Source organism: Cyanistes caeruleus, chromosome 6 (assembly GCF_971803275.1).
Source record: "Cyanistes caeruleus chromosome 6, bCyaCae1.hap1.1, whole genome shotgun sequence".
Lineage (NCBI taxonomy): Eukaryota > Metazoa > Chordata > Aves > Passeriformes > Paridae > Cyanistes > Cyanistes caeruleus.
This window is the reverse complement of record NC_141706.1, coordinates 63,975,616-63,996,849: the sequence shown is the minus strand read 5'-3', so window position 1 is coordinate 63,996,849 and position 21,234 is coordinate 63,975,616. Positions and strand designations below refer to the sequence as shown.

General features: G+C 46.4%; 2 protein-coding genes and 1 long non-coding RNA gene across 4 annotated transcripts; 1 reads left to right on the top strand and 2 right to left on the bottom strand.

Moving 5' to 3' along the window:
- Positions 1-349: 349 nt before the first annotated feature.
- Positions 350-11,658, bottom strand: LOC111929698 (potassium channel, subfamily K, member 16-like). 2 transcript variants are annotated; one of them, XM_023927334.2, is made up of 6 exons: positions 9,996-11,658; positions 9,830-9,918; positions 7,949-8,069; positions 6,074-6,240; positions 4,364-4,532; positions 350-1,289 (listed from the first exon to the last, which is right to left on the bottom strand). In XM_023927334.2, exons 1-6 carry the CDS (start codon positions 10,348-10,350, stop codon positions 937-939), a joined length of 1,254 nt encoding a protein of 417 aa, XP_023783102.1. In that variant the 5' UTR covers positions 10,351-11,658; the 3' UTR covers positions 350-936. The 2 variants fall into 2 exon arrangements, with proteins under 2 accessions (XP_023783102.1, XP_023783103.1); XM_023927335.2 differs by lacking the exon at positions 9,830-9,918 and having other exon boundaries at positions 9,996-10,290.
- A 3,191-nt stretch (positions 11,659-14,849) lies between these two features.
- Positions 14,850-15,869, bottom strand: LOC111929589 (uncharacterized). Its single transcript, XR_002864747.2, has 2 exons — positions 15,549-15,869; positions 14,850-15,368 (listed from the first exon to the last, which is right to left on the bottom strand). It is a non-coding gene; the product is annotated as an uncharacterized LOC111929589 (long non-coding RNA).
- A 96-nt stretch (positions 15,870-15,965) lies between these two features.
- On the top strand, positions 15,966-18,591 carry LOC111929699 (inositol 1,4,5-trisphosphate receptor-interacting protein-like 1). The gene has a single exon (XM_023927336.2). The coding sequence runs from the start codon at positions 16,068-16,070 to the stop codon at positions 17,538-17,540; it is 1,473 nt and encodes a 490-aa protein (XP_023783104.2). The 5' UTR covers positions 15,966-16,067; the 3' UTR covers positions 17,541-18,591.
- Positions 18,592-21,234: the final 2,643 nt, after the last annotated feature.

The following is a 21,234-nucleotide window of genomic DNA, read 5'->3' as shown; positions in this document are numbered from 1 at the left end:
GTGACACATTGATCAACCCTAGTAAGGTCAGAGTCTTCACCCAGAGGTGGTCTGCAGGTCAGACAGCATGTCTGAAAAACCATGGCAAGATCTGAGATCCATTTTTTTTACCTGGTTGAAGGTTCAGACACCACTCACCTTGGAAAGCAGCAGCACAATAGAATCATTGCTAAATGGCTTCATAGTTCCTAAGGTATCAAAACACAGCAGCAAGGACTCCTCCCTTCAAATTGTTCTCTGTTCTTATGAAAAACTTAGAGAATAAAGTGATTGTAAAAACTGAATTAAAGACATGGGTTTGTGTGTTTTTTAGAAACACCATCAGAAAGGTTTTTCAGAGATACAGGGATAAAAGCTGGAATTGCCTTTATTCATCTTAGTATAAACCAGGAAGAGGTAGAATCAATCACTTCTAACGTGCTAACCTTTTCATAACCCTGTCCATTAGATGCTTCTAGTGTCTCTGAACTGAGCTCAGTTCTTGTCATTTAAACATGTCTTTGAGATCATAACACCTTATCCAATATGATGGCTCAAGTCAGGCATCTATTAAGTTATATACCCTCATTTCTTTTTCCAGAAGTGCTGTGCAATGCCCCAAAAAAGCTTGTGCATGTCAGTTCCTGGAAGAGACGTGATTTCTTGCAAGCTGCAAAATCCGAACAGAACCAGCAAGCTCTTCCATGCCCCTCCTCTGCATTTTTTGTGAAAGCACCTTAAGAACACCTTGCAAAGCAAGTGCACTTCTCAGGTTGTTAGCACAACCCAGCTGCAAACTGAGGAGCAAATTTCTTACCATTAATATTCAGGCTTTGTGTAACTGTAAGTCTTAAGTTCTAAAAGATCTTATCTCAGCAAAAGGTAGGAGAAATTTTATTTCTATGGGAATTTCTTTAGAATAATTAACTAGCAATTGTTCAATGAAGAATTCAATTCTCAACACGTTAAGGCAATAGTATTGCTATTAGAAAACACTTTTTTTTCATTTTTTGTGTGTTCAGAATCTGCTGTTAATGACTCCATTTTCTGTGCATCCCCTCCAGCACGTGGTGGTAGCAGTTCTTCTTCTGGAATAAATTGAACAGGCCAGCATCTTCTTTGCTGGCTTCCCACACTGTCCTTACTCACCTTTCCAATTTGCTGGAGATCCTTGACAATTATTTTTTCAGTATCTTCTAATACTGTTGTCAATAAATTAAACAGCAGAGCAATCCAGGCAAGGCCAAAAATAATCCAAATGGCCACAAGCACTCGATAGTAGGAAAAGTATTTCCTGTCAGACTGTTTGCCTGAAGATAAAGGGGGACAAAGAAGGAGAAAATTAACAAGTTAAAATTGCCTTGCCAGTGTAAAGTGGAACAGCCTAATGAATTCATCAACATGCTTTATACTGAATACTTTAAGGTGACTTTTTCACTGTAGTGGAGACTCTCAGCTCCATAGCATTAGGTTAAGGCTGGGCAATTCTCTTATTGTTGCAATAAACTGATATATGCAATAAACATGATACAAATATGCTGGCCTGTCAAATGACACACTGGAATGGAAGTGAATCATTCTGTGATTCTATGGTTCTGTGATTGAGGTGAATTACCATCAGAGCAGGTTATTTTTTCACCCTTACTGCATATCAATCCCAGTTCAACTGCTGCACATACAGGTAAATGAAATAACGTGGGAAGTAGTGTTAGATTGTATTGTATTATCTTGGAATTATACCCAAACTCCCAAAGCACAAAAAGCAGAGCACATTGGGCCACTATAACCACACAACCATTATTATCTAACCCTAAACCCTAACCCTAACTGTAATTCCCTGTGTTTCTATGGAGTGTGATTAAAACCTAATCAATATTTCCTTTAAATTACAGGTACCTGCAATCATACAAAGAGAGTAGCTGCAATTCCTGCCTCACTTTTGAATGGTTTCAGGAGCTTCCTCCATTTATAAAACTACATTGACTGATGAGAATTTACTGACACATGCCAAGAACAGAACTTTCTATGCTGGAAACCAGTGGACCAAAGCTTATTTCACACAGTCTGATCCTCTTAGCATCAGCCAGGACCTCACCCCCGCTGCTCTGCATGGGTCATTTCGTTTGATCCTTCAGATGTCAGCAAGCCACCCCCAACGTGCAGAGAGCCCCACATGATATTGTCATTCTGCTACAGGTGATGTGGCTCTGGCATCTGCAGGAGCACTAGGTGATAATCCTTATGGAGGGCTCCAAGTCACTGCCAAGGTGACCTCACATAGATGATAACACAGCAATGTGCACAGACAGGGAGATCACCACAAACTGCACAGTGAACATGCCCAGAAGGACCCTAGGTGCTGGCAACCCTTTTCAAGTCCTGCAGTGCTCTGTACTGCGTGGATTAAAGTGCAAGGGTTTTGTTCTTTGTTAATCCAAGAGCTCTGGAAATGGGGCAGCAGTGGGAAGGTTTGTCCTCATGGGTAGGTACCCAACAGCTGCGTCTTTTTCTGCTGCTGGCATTGAGCTGGCAAAGGGATCCTCAGCCTTGGTACAAAGCATCTCCTTGTTGTGCTCCTATCTGGAGTCAGTGATGTGGGGATAGCAAAGCCATGAGTAATATCTTTGTAACTTTAACCCAAAACTGGACTTGAGCAGGGAATATTCAGTTAACAACCCCAGAGGTATCACCTATAGGTACTTGTATGCCCAACAATTAAACCAAGGCTGAGCCATCTTCCTAGCATGTCTCCCCACCCCAAACAGCCTCAGCTACAAACCAGTTCTGAATTACTAAAATGTAAATCAGCTCAAACCTGTTCAGTTCCATTTGACCAGCAAAAAACCCATTTGTCATCTGTAAGCAATCCTCAGTACATAGTTCTCAGAGCAGTCATTGATTCTGCTTCATTGTGAAGATGTGAAGCATTAAACTTACCAACATTTTATTACTGTTGTTAAGGCAAATCAAGATAAATAGTGGCAAGGAAAAATATTTCAGCTGCAGTTAAGTCATCCTAATGAAGATGAAATCATAGAGCCACGAGGCAAATCCAATTGTTATTTTTAAATAACAATTAAAAAGTTAAAATAGAATTCATTGTATTTGTAAAGCAATATGGCTGCAGAGAAGGAAAGTACTACAGAAGTCATGGTTTTCAGGCTGTGACTTGCTGCCATTATTGTAAAACACACCTGTGATTTGGATAAGGAAAGACAATGCCACATTTTGATGCTCAGTTTTTCTCCTGATGCTCAGTGGAACCAGCCACTCCCCACCATTCTGTACAGCAGACTATTTTAAGGAATAGATTTAGAGAAATTACAGTCAGCAGTGACACATCAGTGCCTGGAAAAGTCTGGGGGCTCCCTCTGCCAAAGTCATCAGCCTTATGTAAGAAATCCTTCCAACTCACAGAGAGGTTCCAAGGCCTGTCCAGCACTTTTGCAAGGCTTGAGAGCCCAGGGTTTGTTGTGTGGTAGATATCTGTCCCTCAGAAAGGCGTGTGAGGCTTCCAGATCCTCTGTGGGGACAGCACTGGTGCAAGTATTAGCTACAGCTTTCTTCGCACATCCCTCTGAGGAGAAGTTCAGGCTGGCAAGATGATGGCAGGACAGGTTGTTGTAGAGAAATCTTGGATTCTCCATGGAGTCCAGTTGTTTTCCAGCTTCTCCTGTGGACACTGATTTGGCTCCTGGTAATTCTTTTGCAGTTCCTTTGGAATTATTTCGTGGAGAATGTATTTTGTCCAGAAGATCCATGGAAATGTTTTGAGAAGCATTCCAGCATGCTTGAGTGCAGCTTAAACAGTGTTTCTTCAGTGGAAATCCTAAACTCTGGCTTGTGAGGATAGAAAACCTCCAGAGACACTCAGAAGACTAAAGCAGGCTACTTTTGCAGTGATGTATATATTTAAGACCCACTTCTAATAGCGTGAGTAGATTTCCCCAATTTCCCATGACTGGGGTTTCCATCTCTTAATCTGTTGTGTGAAGTCAAATATTCTGAAACATGATCACTTATTTCATCACTCTACACTGTGAAACATAAGTCAGAGATGTCTAAAGCAGTGATACAAACCTTGTTTTGTATGACTATCATAAACTGTTTCCTCTTGGTAATAAAAATTCAACTTTCCCTTCCTTTACCCTTCCCTCACCAAGATACTTGTCTTCTTTGCACCCCAAAGCACGTAATTTTCCTTTTATTTTGATGACTTTGTGCTTCTATCAGCACATACAATCCCAGAGAAGTATTTCCCCCAGAACTGTGCAAGGCAAAGACTCTTGACAGATTTGTCTCTACAGTACATTCAGTTAGCCTGCAGGAATTACAGTCATTATCCTGGTGTTTTGACATGTTTCCTCTGTGGAACCAACCTTACCTACTACATAATCTCCAAAGCCAATGGTGCTGAGGGTGATAAATGCAAAGTAAATCCCTTCACTGTAGGACCAGCCCTCTGTTATCTGGAAGAAGACTGAAGGCAAGCACAGAAAAACCAGGATCCCCGTGGCCAGGAAGAACAGAAGGGTCAGAAATTTGATCTTCTTCTGAAAAATAAACCAGTTCAATTATAATCATGATTTAAAACACAAATAATGCTGGCTATTCAATGGTGGCTATCTGGGATCAGGAGGGTCTGAAGGAATTCTACTGAGTGCTTTTCCTCTGGAAATAACTTAGTCTTGCTTACAATCAGGGGGAAGCCAGATGTTGTGGGTGTTGAATGTCCAAAGTGACCCTGGAAGACGAAGTTTTTTACCTGATTGTATCAATAACTGTGACTATTGGAGGAATTCCTATCTAATGACATTTACCAGAGTCAAACCACTTCCATGTATCACCATACAACTTCACTTTTATTCTTTAAGTATTTAGGGTTGGCACTTAAATTCAGATTTGCCTGGGAAAACAGTCATTTTTTATAAAAAAATAATTGCACCATTTCTGACAGTACTATCTTCAAGAGCCTTGATTATTGACTTTATTTCTCAATGCCACAACTTGGCTCCTACCCAGTGGATATCTTACTGCAAAAAAAAAAAAAATAAATTAACTAATGAGCTCTTGATAAAGGAGAGCCTGGACAGTGACTTTTGAATCATTCTACTTCCCAGCAGTCATGAAGAAGCTCTGACTAGAGAAAAAGACTTGTTATATGTAGAGATTTATCAGCCAGACACACATAATTTCTATGTACAGAATTTTCCAAGTCCAGATTGTCTGGAAATGAATGGTAACTGCTGGATAACTTTTCATGCCTTCATGTATTGTGTACATGCTTGAGTCTGTATCTGATTGAGCCTTATCTTCTGTTTAAGTTTGCCATATATGACAAGAAATTCAGCAATCGGAACAGGGTTATCTGCAGCAATCATACCTTGTCCTGAAAGAGAATTACAGTAGGAGACACAGAAAAACTATTCTCAGTCCCTCAGCAGTGCTGAGAGAAGAGGAGGAGCTGAAAATAAATTGGGGCATAAACCAGACAAAAGAAATCCTGTCTGTGACTTGTTACAGGTGTCTCCTCATCTTTCAGCAACTGGACTCAAATGGACAACTTCAGCCTGATGCTTCCTTTCTATCAAAGTTAAGGGTGGAGGGGGGCTGAAGGGCTGGGGAATCAGTTAGGAGGGGTAACACACCATGCACTGAGTCAAAATCCACTGAAACCTCTACACCTCCCCTAATTTTTACAGCCCTGAGCAGCTCACCTGCTTTTTGCTGCCTCAAAATGAGATGCTTAATCACCCTTACTGGTTTTTAAAGGGATGCATGCACTTCCCTAGGGTGTTGGCTCCTGAGATAAGTGCCTCAAGAAGCAGGGTGAGATTCCCACTCTCTCCACAGATTGATGGAGATGGATTTCTGCCATGTAGATGGGAAGACAAAATGCATCCCTTTGTCTGAGTATCTCCTCTATGGCCAACATGCCTGCTGCTCTGCAAGTAAAGAATGTCTCTTTTCCTGCCCTAGAACAACATCTAACCCAGCAAAAGAGCAAATATAATTAAGGATAAGGCAGCATAAAACTTGAGAAAAACACTAGAAATGAAAATATAATTGTGCCTGAGCAAGTAAAACCAATTACCTTTCTCATTCCTTTCTCGTACAGGAATTTCCCCAGCTTTTTACAGAGCAGTGAGAGCATCTTACCGACACGGTGCAGAAAAACAATGTTCAGAGGGATTCCAAAAAGAGCAAAAAACACACAGAAGATCTGTCCCCCAACAGTTTTAGGATGTAATGTGCCATAGCCTATAAAAAAAGATGAGTCAGAGGAGATATTCCAAAGAACTGGAGCCAGTTCCCAGTCACATTCACTCTGACTCCAATCCAGCCTGCCTTTGACCCTAAAAGATGTGGCTAGTGCTTCTCAGCCCAAATGCACTCCTTTTACCTCTGAAAAAGGCAGTTAGCAGATGAAGTGGTTCACCCTGCATGTTTGGGGGAATGAAGAGAGCACTCTGTGTTCCCAACACAGCCTTAGTGGGAACAGAAACACAGTCAAGAAGAGATTATGGGAAACATGCTCTGTCCTGTGACAAATACATGGGAAGTCAGAAAATAGAAGTTTGAGGATCTGGAAGACATCAGGGCTGGAGTCCCAGGCTGTTAGAACCACATGCAGCCATCTCCAGCTTCTTGTTGATGTGTCTGTGTGTTAGTGACCTCCCTGGCTACATCCCAGTAAGTTGCTATGTGCAGATATGTGACTCCAGTCCCAAGGCAGAGCAGTGTGCATCACAATAGGTGGTGCTAATTAGTCCAGACCTTGCTGGTGGCCGATTTATTCATTCCAGAGAGATGTTTGTCTTAAAGTCCTACTAAGAGAGGATTTATCTAAGTAGTGGAACGACCCCAAACACGTCCTTTAGTCTCAAGACTCTTGGACCCCATGAGGTACATCCCTGAGTGCAAGAGTACTGAACTTTGTGTGGGTCCTTATGCTATCAAAGACCCTGGGAAAGTGCATTTTCCAAGCACAGTTCATCTCAAGGCATCCATTACTTGGAAAATGTTTTCTTTGGAGGAAAAGACAAAACAACTGAGTGATTTTTGGGCTACTAGATTCCCAAGTGCATGAGCTCTCTTGTGCTCACTGTTGCAGAAATATTCCAATTTCAGTGGTGGGTCAGAACCCTCCCCTTCTACAGCAGGAGATCTCCCTGTGGGCTCAGGCAGCATTTACACAGCTCCCATGATGCAGGACACTACTGGGGCCCTTGGGACATTTCACACTCACAGGTCAGTGAGGCAGATGTGCCTGGCAACAGGGAGGCCACAGCACCACTCTGTAAAAACAGATCTGACTTCCAGTGCACTGGCTGTGAAGCAGGTGCCAACAGTATGGATTCTATCCTTTAGTTTGGAAGGCATGCACTTTTTGGGATGTAGATTTGAAAGAAAGGATGAAGCAGGTAGGGGAAGGCAGGCTCTGTAAAGGTCAGAACAGCTTGAAGCAGCAATGTGAAATTCTCAGCATTTGCCTTTATCCCTTCCCATTTTTTTTCCTCCTGGCATGTTACTATTGAATATGTAAATTAACAGCTCAAAACAGGTTATGGAGACAGTGCCCAGGCCCCAACAGGATTCACTTCTTTCTTTACATTTTTTATGCTTTACAGCACTCTCATACTTAAAGCCTGGAATAAACACCAGGAAAGTGAAGTTTATCTCTCAGACACAAACATCAGCAGAGTGAACATTATAACAGACAACTTTAAAAGAAGAAACAAGTGGAAAATAATAGGAAAGGCCACTGATACATGACAAGCCAAAATAATGCATGAAGAGCTGTGCAGTGGGAAGGTTTTAGGACTAAGTCCATGCCTGCTTGCCACCCATGACAACAAAGGGCTGGAGATTTTATCCTGGAAAATGTTATCCATTCATGTCCTAATAACCAGACATAATAAGCATCACTCACACACAAGCAAACATACATGGAAAGCATTAGACCCACCTATTGTGGAGACAACTGTGCCTGCAAAGAAGAAGGAGTTGCTGAAATCCCAGTTGCTCTCTTCAAACTGTGACTCATTTCCAACAGGGTACACTCCATTTTGAATGGCTTCAATCAGGTTCTGGAAGAGAAAGCAAAGTTTGGTATCGTCATGACTGCTTTTCTAAAGTGTTTGCTGCAAAAGTATTACAGATTTAGCCAACTACTGCTCCTTTCCTGTGAGTACCACACACCTCACCTCAGAGATTGTCTGACACTATTCACCACCAAGGTTGGGGAGTCATTATCCAGTGATTTTGGGTTTCAGCTTCTTCCCTGTTTGTGCTGACTGCTTCAGTGGGTGTTTGGAGAGAAATTGTCTCTTTTAGTATGACCAAGGACCTTGTTTCTTTCCAAGTAGTTTGGAAAATCATGATCCTGTGGGTGACTAGGATGTGGCAGAGCCCTGGTTTAAGAGATGGGGGGTGGTTGGTTGTTGGATTTGGACCTGCACTCGAGATAGCAATGGTCCAAGATCTGATCACCCACCTGTATGAGCAGTGGCTCTGAGCCCTCCCAGGGGTGAGTTGTGGCAGGTACACATGAGATACACTGAGAATTTCAAGTCTGTATTTAAATTAGTGTTACAGAATTAAATTCAGACAAAGTCCATTGATTTGCAAAGCCTGACATTACACACTCTTCTCCAAACTGTATGCATGAATACACATAGATACACATTTACACACATGTTTGCAAAGTTGCCTTTGAGAGGAGGTGAGAGAAACATCTGACAGAGATGGTTTGGGTTGAGACTGCCCTGCCACACAAAGCTTGACTAAATATTTCTTCCACACCTCTCCAGTGCTGTCATTTATCACTCTATGCATTTTCAGACTCTTCCTTGGTTTTAATTCCAAGTGCTGGGGGTATTTTTGAGGTTTTTTAAGTTAAAAAGAAATTTAAAAAACAAACAGCATTCAGTTGTCCCTGTCTTTAGCAAACAGAGAACATTGGACAGGACATCTGGAAGGCAGGTTGGTTTGTACAGAAACAGCTGAGATAAAATCCAGGACAGAGCCCTGCCAGAAGCAGGACACATGCTGGAACAAACTGCAGCAGCAAAATCTTCCTCCCTGCTCCTTCCCTCACTATGTTTTTTTGCTGGTGTCTCAGAAAATTGAAGCTAATAAAAATAATTTCTATTTCTATAGCCCTTGAACAAAGATTTATTTGGCTTAAAAGTTTATATATTTTTTTTCTTCCTGAAAAGTTTTGGTTTTTTTTTAACCATCTTCCCTACCCATAAAAAAACAGGTGACAAGGATGCATGCATGGGCAAAACAGAGACTGAATTGTTGGTTGTGCTATTACAAACACCAGTTCTTCCCCACATTTCCTTATTCTGTGAACTGGTTCATTAAGAGCTATGTTAGTTTTCCATGTAGAAGAACTTCCAGCAAGGCTTGCACTCCTCATTTTCTCCTACATTGTAGCAGATAGAGCTGGGAAATACCAAAACTGAAGAGACAGCCACATCCATCTTCATCTTCCTGTGACAGGAATATTTTGCCCTCACCAGACTATCTATTTCACTTCTGCAGCATCCTCAAAAACTAAACTCTGATCATGCTACCCTCCTTGTAGTTACTTGGAGTTATTTTTTTTTTTCCCCAATCCAGACCTTTCCTTACTGTTCCTTTGTGTTATCTGTAATGAGGTGGCAGCCACACCTGTTCATTTCAGACAACCTCATTTTTCTTGCCATTCCACCCATTGTGTATGAGCACAGCCTTACTAAAAGCATAATCACAGGAGGCAAGGCCCCAGAAAACCAGGATATTGTGGGATGGGGATTTTTAATAGCTAACACACACAAGGTTTTGTACAAGCTGTACTCACCATCAGAGTGAGCTGCCTGCTCACACCACAGAGTGATTTGCTGGAAGCATCCAAGTGACCACAATCAGAAGGAAAGCAGTGAGAGATACCTGTGTAGCAAGGATGAGTAGGAAACATCTGATGGGGAAACATGAGGGAGAAAGGACTTCCAAAGGGCACCGCTCACCTTCATGAACTGCTCCATCTCTGCCACCGTGAGCTGCGTGAAGTTCTGCAGAAAAGCCTCCTTCATCTGTGCAGCTGCCATTTTCTCCTGCTTCTCTGCAGTCCTCTCCAGGGCCTGGAACACCGCAGCACCCACCAGCAGGTACACAAAGTAGCCGGCCACCAGCAAAGCCGTCTGCAGCTTGCCACTGCACATGGCCCTCAGTGTGACACCGCTGGGGACAACGGCGAGAGGTGGCCAGTGTAAATCCCTCACCCTCCTGGGAAGCCTGTCCCAGCCAGGAAGAGCCCTCCCAGCTCTGGTTTCCGCCAGGATCCTGCACTGGCAGGGACAGAGAGCTGCCAGATGCATTCATTGGGAAGTTGGAGGAGGGGGGGGGAAATCACAACAAACCCAACCTCCCCCAAGAAAAAAACTTTCCACTCTCTGGGCAGCATGTTGTTTAGGGATTTCCTCTTGTCTGTGAAACTCTCCCTTGTTGAGTTCTCAGGAAAAGTGGGTCAGGATTTGAGGAGCTGGCAGGTGGCCATTTCCTTCTCAGAAGGCTCTGGGGACAGGTGAGGATAGTCTGTAAAGAGTCCACAGGGGAGTTTTCTTGGAAAACCATTGTTTGCCCTCTTGTGTCACCTTCTGAGTCCAAGAACTGGACTCCAGGGCAAGCCTCTGATCCCAGGAGCTCCTTCTTGCCCTGTATTGTGGGGCAGCCTCAGGGAAATGCAGCTGGACTGTTCCTTCGGGCTTCACTTGTCTGCTTGCAGCACAGGGCAGGGTCATGCAGCCCTGCAGAGCCCCAACAGCTCAGAGCAAAACCTTGGACACACAGGCAAAAAGCTGTGGGTTGCATATGTGCCAAACCTAAACAGGTTCTTCTGCCAGCAATTCCTCTGCTGTGTATCCAAGGGAATGCTTTACACTGGGACTGGGTGCACAGTTAGATAAAAAAAGTGGCTATGCCATCAGATCTCTGGAGTCATAAAATCATAGGATGGTTTATGTTGAAAAGGCCTCTAAGACCATCAGGCATGGTGCTTAGGGACACAGGTTACTGGTGGGCTTGGCAGTGCTGGGTTAATGGTTGGACTCAGTGATCTCAAGGGTCTTTTCCAGCATGTGACTGTGATTCTCTGTTACCTACAGCAATGTAGCCTCTGCTGATTTCAGAAGGATGGTTCTTGTTCAGTGAGAATTAGTTTATAGAATAGTCAGAGCTTGCTTCCATCAGCTTCAAGAAGAATTTGGGTACCACTGAGAAGAATTTGTAGAGTGAGAGAGGGAAGTCCTTGAATGAAGATGCTGATTTTGGTACAGACAGGTCTGATCTTGGCTGCACCATGGATGTTGTTAACACTCATTAATTTTCTTGACTTTATATTTCCCAGCATTTTCATTTGCTTTGTGCACAATTTCATTTTTTAATTCAGCAAATGCCCTGCTTTAGTAATGAGAACACACTGAAGCAAAGCACCATTTGAAAAAGTATTTAAAATGTGCCACCTACTCTGCTCCTCAAGTCTTTGTGTTTTTATTGAGTTTGAAAATACCAAGAAAAGGCAGAGACTCTGGGATTAGCTTTGCAGAACTGGTGTAAACAAGAAGTGGCACATGTCTTCACTCTGTCAACTGCAGGTTGTCCTTTCACATATAAATCTGCTTAACCTTAGAGGAAAACAGGAAGACTGTGAATGAAGGTAAGCAGCTTCCGAAACCCTTACATGTTTGAAGATTTTCCTTAGGGTTACTGGAAAAGGGTTTGTAGAAACAGGATGTGTCGTGTTTCCTTTAACTTCTTTTGAAGTTACACGTCAAAGGTGTGCTTCTTCCTCAGATTTAAATGATTGCTCTGAAATAAAGACAACCATGGCTCCATCCTTCTGTGTCTCTCAGTCTCCCAGCCCCGTGAGACAAGACAAAGCCCTTTACATGTACAAATGCAACATATCTTCATCATTCTCAATAGACATGATGATAATAAAAGTGGATTATTTCCTCAGTTCATCTGGGGAGAAAATGGATGGAAAAAACATTAAACTTGTGGAAGATCATGATAATTTAGATATGGATGGATGGCAGCTGCAGTGGTTTGATTGGGTGGATAAGATGCCAAGAAATCTTATCTTTCTTATGCTGTCTCCTCCAGTCTGTATATATATATATATATATATATATATATATATATATATACATACACTAGGTTGGGTTTCCCTCTAAGTCCCTCTCCAAGGGGCTATTTGGGCCTGCATCTCCAGAAACCTTTGTTTGCAAGGAAGTTTGGTGACCTTGGGTTTTCTCTAGCTCTGGAACAGGGAATATATGGGAATATACATCAACTTTTTTTCAGTCTGTTTCTTCATATGAAGAATCTTTAATAACCTGCCTGTGTATCTTTAATAATCACTACAGATTGTTTGGATGTGAGAGGAGTGTCCCATCACACAGAATCTTGTTCATACTTGAGTTGACACTTCCACAGGGAACAAGGGAGGAAAAGCCCAGTTCAGGACTGGGATGTTTACAGACAAGTTGCTTTGAGGGAGAAAGGAAGGGGGAATTCACTCAGAGGAATGCTGTACTTGAAGCCATTCCTCATAAAGGTAAGAGTATTTTACATTACCAGTGACTGTTCTCCTCTTTTTATTTTGTCTAGATTAAAAACTGAAAAACATGCTCTCGCTGGAGGCTGCTAGAGCTGTACTGCTTGTTATAGCTGCTGAGTGTCAGAGGCTTAGACAAAGAACCATTATTGACTCAGTTTCCCCACAGGGGTCTGGACACTGGTTTAGCTTGACACCATTCACACCAGTTATGAAAACTGAGCACTTCCCAAGTGCTGGGAGCTGCTGTGGGTACAACACATCCAAAGGCTGATGCTGGCATCTCACACCTGCTTCAGAACCACTCTGATAACCTGTCTAGATAGCTGGGAAGGTAAATGGGGACACTGTACCTGGTGAACCATCCTCCATTGCCTTTGTACATTGGAAAATATGAATACATCTCACCTAGGTGCAAGTTATCATAGAAATCGAAGAAGCCATAGAATGGTTTGGGTTGGAAAAACCTTAAAAATGATCTACTTCCAACCCCTTTGCCATGGGCAAGGAATTCACCCACTATGTCAGGAAGGGTCATGCTCAGGGCCTCATCCAACCTGGCCTTGAACGCTGCAAGGCAAGTTAATGGAAAGTTAATCAATACAAATTACTGCTGGCAGCATCTCTTCTCTTGTGTTCCCTGACACCTTGGGCCATATGATCTGACAGACCTATTCAATGGCATTTGTTTCTCAAGAAGGAGCTGAAGAAATGGAAGTGAGGCCTCATCACTGTAGCTTTCAGTTGTGGGAAAACCAACAGATCCAGCTACCAAGAACTTCTCCACAACTCATAACTAGACAGGAATTCTGCTGGTACAGTTCCCTCAGGACTGTCCTACTGCCACCCAACCTGTGGTTTGTACATACAGCAACAAGCTCCACTGGGCTGCCTGACACTGTGGTGAGTTGGGGTGGTTTTCTGGTGGCAGAACATGTCTATCATGGCACTGCAAACCCCGCTCCCAGGTTCAGTGGGGGCTGGCAGTTCCCTCAGGGCTTGGGAGCTGGGTCTGTCTGTCCCACTGCCCCCATCCAGGGAGCAGGGCAGACCTGGGGAGTCTCAGCAGGTTCAGCCAGCCCTGCTAGGTGTTCATGGAGCATGTTCATGGTGATGAGACAGGATGAGTTCAAATCAGGCGGTCATCCTGCAGCTCAGCCAGGCCAGGCTGTGGGGACCAGGCCAGGCAGAGTCTACTGGTGGGCTTGGCTTTTTGGGACCCATGGCTGGGCTGGACAAGCTGGAATGGGCAATCTGCAGTGCCAGTGGAACAAGGACTGACAGCCCTAGTTTGGGCTGGAGGTAGATCCTGGGCCACAGAGGATAGAAGCTCGGGTGGGCTGCTGATAGCCTTGGCAGACATGGAGGTAGTGTGTCTGGTAAGGCAGTTAATTAATCCTTTTTGTTCCTGGGCTAGGAGAGATCCATGATGCAGTTAAGAGACCAGGGAAGGAGAAGCCATGCTGACTTTTTCCACCTTCATTATTTACACAGTCCATTGTAGGGAAATCCAGGCAGTGAGATCCAGTGGTAACTGAGGGCAGGGAGCATTTCTCGTCCTGTAACATGATGTGCTGGGACAGGGTTTTCTTACAATAAGTCTTGCTTTTCCTCCTCCACACTCCAGTCATACCCATAGTTTAGCAATTTTATTTTTCTACATATGGCACCTTGCTGCAGCATTATACATTCTGTGTCCTTAGGCAGATTCTAGACTGAAATAAATTTCAGTTTAATGGAAAATATTATCAGTTTCCATGGGAATTACTTACCATGTGATTGTGGTTGTACTTCCTGTTGTGCTTAGGGCTAAAACCATTAAATGATCCGTATTTTTTACACTTTCTTACAGTTCTCCTATAAATATCTATTCCTCATAACTGGTCAGAACATTCAGTCTTCAAACGTGGGTCATTTTGGCTGTTATGCTGTGATCTTACGCCAGATTATTAAACACTTAGGCTAAAGCTGGATTCCACAGAGATCCTCATACTTCCTAGTTTGTTATTTCAGGTCTGCAAAGCCAAATTCCTGCGGATAGCTATCAGCTGTCAAGGAAATGGGCTGATATTCATGAGTGAAGAAAATCCAGGAGCTGGTCACTTGCCCAGAGGCTAAGACCTCTGGTGTTCAGGAGGTAAGGGCTCCCGTGTCAGGCAACCCCACATGGAGAACTACCCGAGTGCTGTGTGAGTCCTGGCCCACAGCATTGGCAACAGTGACCAGTTGAGCCCAGGAAGAAAGGAGAGGTGTGGTAAAGATCTTTTAAAGTTTGGTTTTATTTTTTATTGTCCCACTCTGATTTGATTGGTAGCAAATTATAAATGTTTCCCCCAGATGAGCCTGAGCAATCTCTCTGTTCTTGTCTCAGCCCACAAGTCTTTACTCCTTATTTTCTCTCTCTGTCCAGCCAAGGTCAACCAACCACAAGCAGTGAGTACTTGTGCCTGCATTCCCCGCCAAAGTGAGGCACAGACATTCAACACAGCATTTGCTCAAGATGCCAGTTATTAGCATCTTTGCACAGGGTGAAACTTCCAGAGGGATTGGACTCTCTCAAAAAGGGAGGGTATTCAATGTCCATATGGTAACAGGAGTCTCTAGTTCCAGGTTCCTTGCCATGGCCTCTTCATCTTCAGATCAGACTCCCAGAGTTAACTTTTGTGTTGGAGAAAGGTGCTGCAACAATTTCCAGCACTGTCAAAGCCATGTCTTCTCCATGTCCTGTGTGCTCAGGAATGCAGCACTGCCTCCCCAGAGAGTCAAGGATGGATGGATACTCCTATGAAACAACAGAGAAGGTACAGAGGCTCTTTAGTGGTACCACACATTCAGACCCACCACAGTCAGATCTTCTGGTGCACTATGAATTCTATCAGCACAAGAGCTGCTCAAGCTGTACCTATACCCCTCGTAGAAGGTTCTCACAGGACCCACATCTGTAGTCCTTACAACACTTAACCTGCAGTTCAGTGTGCACTTTGCAGATAGCCAGATTTTGATTGCTTCAGGCTACACAAGAGGCTGAGTGGGGTGGGGACAAAGGTGGGGCTGGCTGGGCTGTGATGTGCTGTGACACCTGTGACATCACAGGGGACATGTCACAATGAGGGCAGCTCCAAAAGGCCCCAGCAGGTAACGCTGGCCTTCATTGCTTGGGCAAGCGGTGAGTGCACACGTGCTGGGGAGGCTGGGCTGGGGACAAGGGCCAGGGTGGAAACGCTGCACCCGGGGCTGGCTTCTCCCCCTGCATGCGGGGACAGCCCCTCGTGGGAGAGCCTTGGGCAGGCCACGCTGCTGCAGCTGCTGCTGCTGCTGGGTCAGCAGGACAGGCCTTATTACCTGCCAGTTGTCTGGGGCCCTGTCATTCCTGCCCTCAGATACCTGAGTATTCCCTTCCCTGCTGCCTCCACTGTTAGCTGTTAGCTGTTTGCTCTCTCAAAGCACCACTCATGGCCTTCTTTCCATCCTCCTGCAGACCATGGATGCCATAACATTCCTTTTCATGCTCCTGCAAAGCCTCATCCAGTATCTTCGTCCTGTAAGTGATGTTTTGGATGAAGAGACGTATCTGCGCATGGAGCTGCGTGCAAAGCGCTTGGAGCAGAAGAGAATTCAGCTGGATCGGGAGGAAGAGCAGCTCGCCGTGAGGCAGAATGATGCGGTGCTCTACTTGCTGCTCATATGTGTTGCTCTGCTCCTGGTCCTTGTCTTGGTCATATGGTTTATGGGGCATAAAAGGAGCCTAAGGAGGGAGGAGAATGAAGAAGAAAATGGGAGGGCAAATGAGGAGGAAGATGTTGGAAATGAAGAGGATGATCGCATTCAAGAGAACATAGGAAGGAGGCTGGTGGAGCGCATCCAGTGGCCTGTCCAGGACCTGCTGGCAGGCTGTGAGTGGACAACTGACCTGATGGACAATTATACCATTTACTTCGGTCATGTCTTGTCAAACAGTTTCTACCCAGTCCTGCAGCGAGCCATCGGGGTGGGCAGCGCCTTTGAAGGTTGGAGTCCCCGCGAGCAGGACGTTGTGTACCGCGTGCTCGTACCCATGACCCCTCCCCGAGGCCACAGCTTCCACCTGGAGCTGGACACTGCAGGGCACACGCAGCTGAGGAACTTCCGTGTGCGCGTGCAGCTGGAGTGCACCTGCAGGAGGGAGCAGCAGGGCGACAACATGCTGTGCTTCCTGCACCACCCCAAGGAGGAGCTGAGGAGGAATCAGGATCCCAGCCTCCTGGACACCCTGTGCACCGGCTCCTACCTCGACGTGCAGAAAACGGCCCGCTGGTTCTACCAACTGGTGAGAGCAGTCTGGCCAGCTTTGCCTCAGTCACACGGTTGGCATTTAACGCTGCTGCCCTCCAGACGCTCCTGCCAATTCAAGGTGACCAACGGAGAAGAGACCTTCAGGATTGAGATGTTGTTTGGGGTAAGGAGAGGCGACTCAGACATCTTTGTCAGCAGCCAGCCTAGAGAGGCCCACACCCCAAACACAACCTGGCCTGAGACTTATGCTGTGGCAGAGATGAAGTTCTTCAAGCACATTGCCAGGCAGGCCCCCCCCGACAGTTTGCACCTCCGATGCCTGCAGCTCTTCACCCGTCTCCAGCTAGGCATAGGCTTTTCCACCTACACTATGAAGACCATCATCATGCACCTCCTGAACACCATTCCTGTGTCACAGTGGTGCAGGAGACATTTCCTGAGGCGACTGATAAATATCAGTGAGAGTCTGCGCTTCTCCCTGGAAGATAAATGCCTCAACCACTTTATTGTGGGCAATCGGAGGCTTCCTGAAGAGATCAGTTTGCCCCCAGATGTTCAAATGGCTGAGCCTCCCAACTTCTTCCATCAGCTGGCAATGGATCCAGCTGCCCATTTCCAGGCCATAGGCGAGTACCTGGATCTGCAACGTCAGCTCCTAACAATCCTTAACCCTGACGATTGAAAGAGATTCTCCAGCACAAAGTTGTGCTGCTCACAGCCAGCAGCAGAGAGGCACGTCATAGTAAAAGTTTGGTCCTTTAATGATAAGAGGATGCATGCAAAGGCTCTGGCCAAAGTCCCACAGCCTCTACTGCTGCCTCAGCAGGTGGAGGGCCAAGGGAGAGTTTATTCCACCTCCTTGAAACTTTTCATTTCCCATAAAAAAGACACCCAGATCTGCATTAAGCCCCGCCTGAATTTCTCCACTCCTAAGAGCGCCCCTGAAGAGAGAACATGCCTCACGTGCAGCACCAAAGTCACCAAATCCCACTTGCAATATGCACTTGTTGCCAGCCTTTGAGAAGGGCCAAAAATTGGAGTGTGAAAGATGCGGGAATGTGGGTGAGGAAAAGAAAAAAGAAACAAGGGGCAAGAAGGACCAAGAGGAGAAGTCAGCGCTGCTTGCCTGGGATGAGTCCATGGATGGTGTCGCGCCTTGACTCTGGAAGGGACACCTTTGGGTCAGCTCTGGACCAGCTGTGTTGGAGCTGACCTGAAATTTTTTCTATAGAAGAATCTAGATTTTATTTCATAGCTAGATTTATTTTTATATATATATATAGTTTACATATATTTTATACTTTGATGTTTATATAGTATCATATATAATAGTAAAACACAACACAAAAAAACAACAGATTAATATAAATAGTATCAAAAATATGAAATAGGTAATTCTCCTGTCATGAAGCAATATTATTCTAAAGAGTTGAATATGTAATTATGTTTAAATAATAACAATAGAGGACACATGTAGTGTCACTATCGATTCTGATGCATATTCATGCTTTTTGTGCATTTTTGTCTGGAGTGAGTTTCATCAAATAGATCTATTGATAGAATATATAACAAATAGATAGAACATGTAGGATAATATTTTGATATACAAGCAAATCCATATCTAGTGTGGCTCTCAGTTGTGAGCCATATTAATGCTCTGTAGTTAGCATGTTCAGGATGGGCAAGCTGGAAACTGTTTTGCTCTTGTTTCAATAAAATGCAACATTGCAGAATCTGCATTGTGCGAGACTTTATTGATCTCAGCCAGACCTATGGCACGGGTAAACATCACACGCCGTCAGTGTGGGCTCATCAACTGTCTCCTTGAACTCAAGCAGACTCAGAGTGCTGAAGTGGTTCCAATGAGAAATGAGGCCCAGCCGTCCCCAGCCCCTCTGATCACAGAATCACAGAATGGCTTGGCTGGGCAGGCTCCTTAGAAATTGCCTCCTTCCAGCCCCGCTGCCATGGGCAGGGACACCTTCTGCTAGGCCAGGGTGCTCCAAGCCCCAGCCAAGCTGGCCTGGAACACGGCCAGCTGCTGTGGGCAGCGTGGGCCGGGCCCTCGCCAGCCTCAGAGGCCAGAATTTCTTGCACATGTCCAGCCTAAGGCTGCCCCGTGTCACGGGGAAGCCACTGGCCCTGCTGCTGTCCCTGCAGGCCCCTGGACACAGCCCCCGTGCAGGGCTCTGCTGGGCCTCGGGCAGGGGCTGAAAGGCCGCAGCAAGGTGGCCCTGCAGAAGCCCTTGGAGAGCCCTGGGGCCACGAGTGGCACCATGAGAGCAGCGAGCGGGGCCTGGCGCCTCCGTGCGGGCGGGCGGGAGGGCAGCGGGCGGGCGCTGAGGCCCTGCGCCGGCTGCAGCGGGCAGCTCCGCAGTGCGGCCGGCACAGAGCCCCGGGCTCCCGCAGCTCTGCAGCCCTCACGGCCGAGGCAGCTGCCCGGCCACAGCCGGCTGCAGACACGCGGCCACCCCGGGGCCTCCCGCAAGGGGGACCCTGCTCTGGGGCCGGGCCAGGCCGCAGCAGGGAGCACCCCATGGGCTGTGCCCGCACAGGGAACTGCTCTGCCCGGCCTCAGGGCCCTGCCAGCAGGGCAGCAGGGCCAGCAGGGCCGGGCACAGCCAGAGGGGGACACGTGGCTGCAGTCCCGCTCAGCATCAGAGAGGAACCTTCTCGCTCTCGGGAACTCCCAGACACGAGGCTGGGGCTAGTGCAGCTCAGGCTCTGCTCCCAGGAAACGAGGGACAGGACAAGAGGAAATGGCCTCAAGTCAGCACTCCGCCAGGGGAGGCAGACATTGCGTTTAGGGAGAAATTTCTCCTCTCCAAGGGTTGTCAAGCACTGGCACAGGCTGCCCGTGGAGTCTGTGCAATTCTCATTGCTCGATGCACTTGACAAATGCCAAGTGGATGTGGCACCTGGGGACGTGGTTTCCAGGGGGACTTTTGTGCCCTCCGACTGCGTGGCAGGACGAATGAGGGGCAGGACACAGTGCAGATGCTGGCAGCTGTGAGCTGACTCAAGCCATAGAGATGAGCCTTCCCCGTTGGCTAGCACCGGTGCTGGCAGTTGAGCCACTGGCTACGTGCCACCTTCCCCTACTGCAGAAACCTTCGAGGGTCAAGCTGGGGCAGGAGAGGATGTCAGCAGCTCCCCCAGCTCCTGAGCACAAGGGGAGAAAAGGGAAACGCTGATGTTACCCATCAAGCTCTGGAACTGACACATCGTAACCGAGGAAAGAGAGGGGCAAAGGCACACTGGTGAGTTCCATCTAGGCAGCTCCCAGTCAGAGAGCAGACCTCTCCAATCCAGCTGTGCAATATGGCAAATGCAACAGGTTTTCTTTTGAGAAACAAAGCTCCAAATAAAACACAACACAAAGGCCAAAGCCAACCAGTAATGTTTGAATTTTCTGTGATTTATGGCGGAGAGAAGCTGCTGCGCAGTGCCGATGGTCCCTTCTCTGCACACTGCTCGTCTTTGCTTGTCTCAGGGGTTCACAAAGCCAGGTGAGGGTTTGTTTCTTCCTGCTCTTGCCTGCGCTGAGACCAAAGAGCCTTGGGGTGCCCAGTGCTGTTAGCAGGAGCGCTGGTGAAAGTCACCGCAAGCCACGCAGCCTTCCCCTCCAAGGCTCCAGAGATACAAGGGCAGAAAGCTGCAGCCTAAGCTGGACTGCACTAGCATGCGGCTGAGTCTGCCTCTCTGTCCTCTGGCATCCTTCATGCTGGGCACGGCCAATCTGTGCTGCTTTCACAGGGCATTGAGGCTTGGCCCAACCCGGGGCCTTGCTGAAGGCAAAGGCCAAGCAAGGGCTCTCACTTGTGCTGCCGTGCCATGGAAGGCCCCCGAGCGAGAGGGCGTTTCTTGGGATCCCCTCCTCACAGTGTGTCCTTGCAGGGTAGCAAAATCCACAAGGGCATCCAGGGACATTGCAGCACTGACTTTCACTCCAAACATTTCCATTTTCTACAAGGAAAATTCAGGTTTCTCCTTCGGCTTGGAAGGGGATGGATTCCTTTGGTTGATGTGTTTGGGACTAAGGTTCTCCTCACATGGAAACGCTTCTGGGCAACCTGAAACTCTTCTCCCCACCCACAGCCACTTTTGTCCCCCTGGGTGGTGGGAAGTGCAGTGCAAAAGCATCAGCTTTCTCTCCTCTGCCAGGAGATGCCTTCACCTCAGCCCAAGCACCTGACACCATGCCCCTGGTTCCTGAAAGGAGGTTGGAGCTCAGTGGGGCTCATGCTATTAGCTCAGGGAACAAACAACAGGAGGAAATCAGAGGAAAATGACCTCAAGTTGCACCCCGGGAGGTTTAGATTGGACCTCTAGGAAATCTTCCTTCAACAAAAAGGCTGTCTAGCTTGGGAACAGGC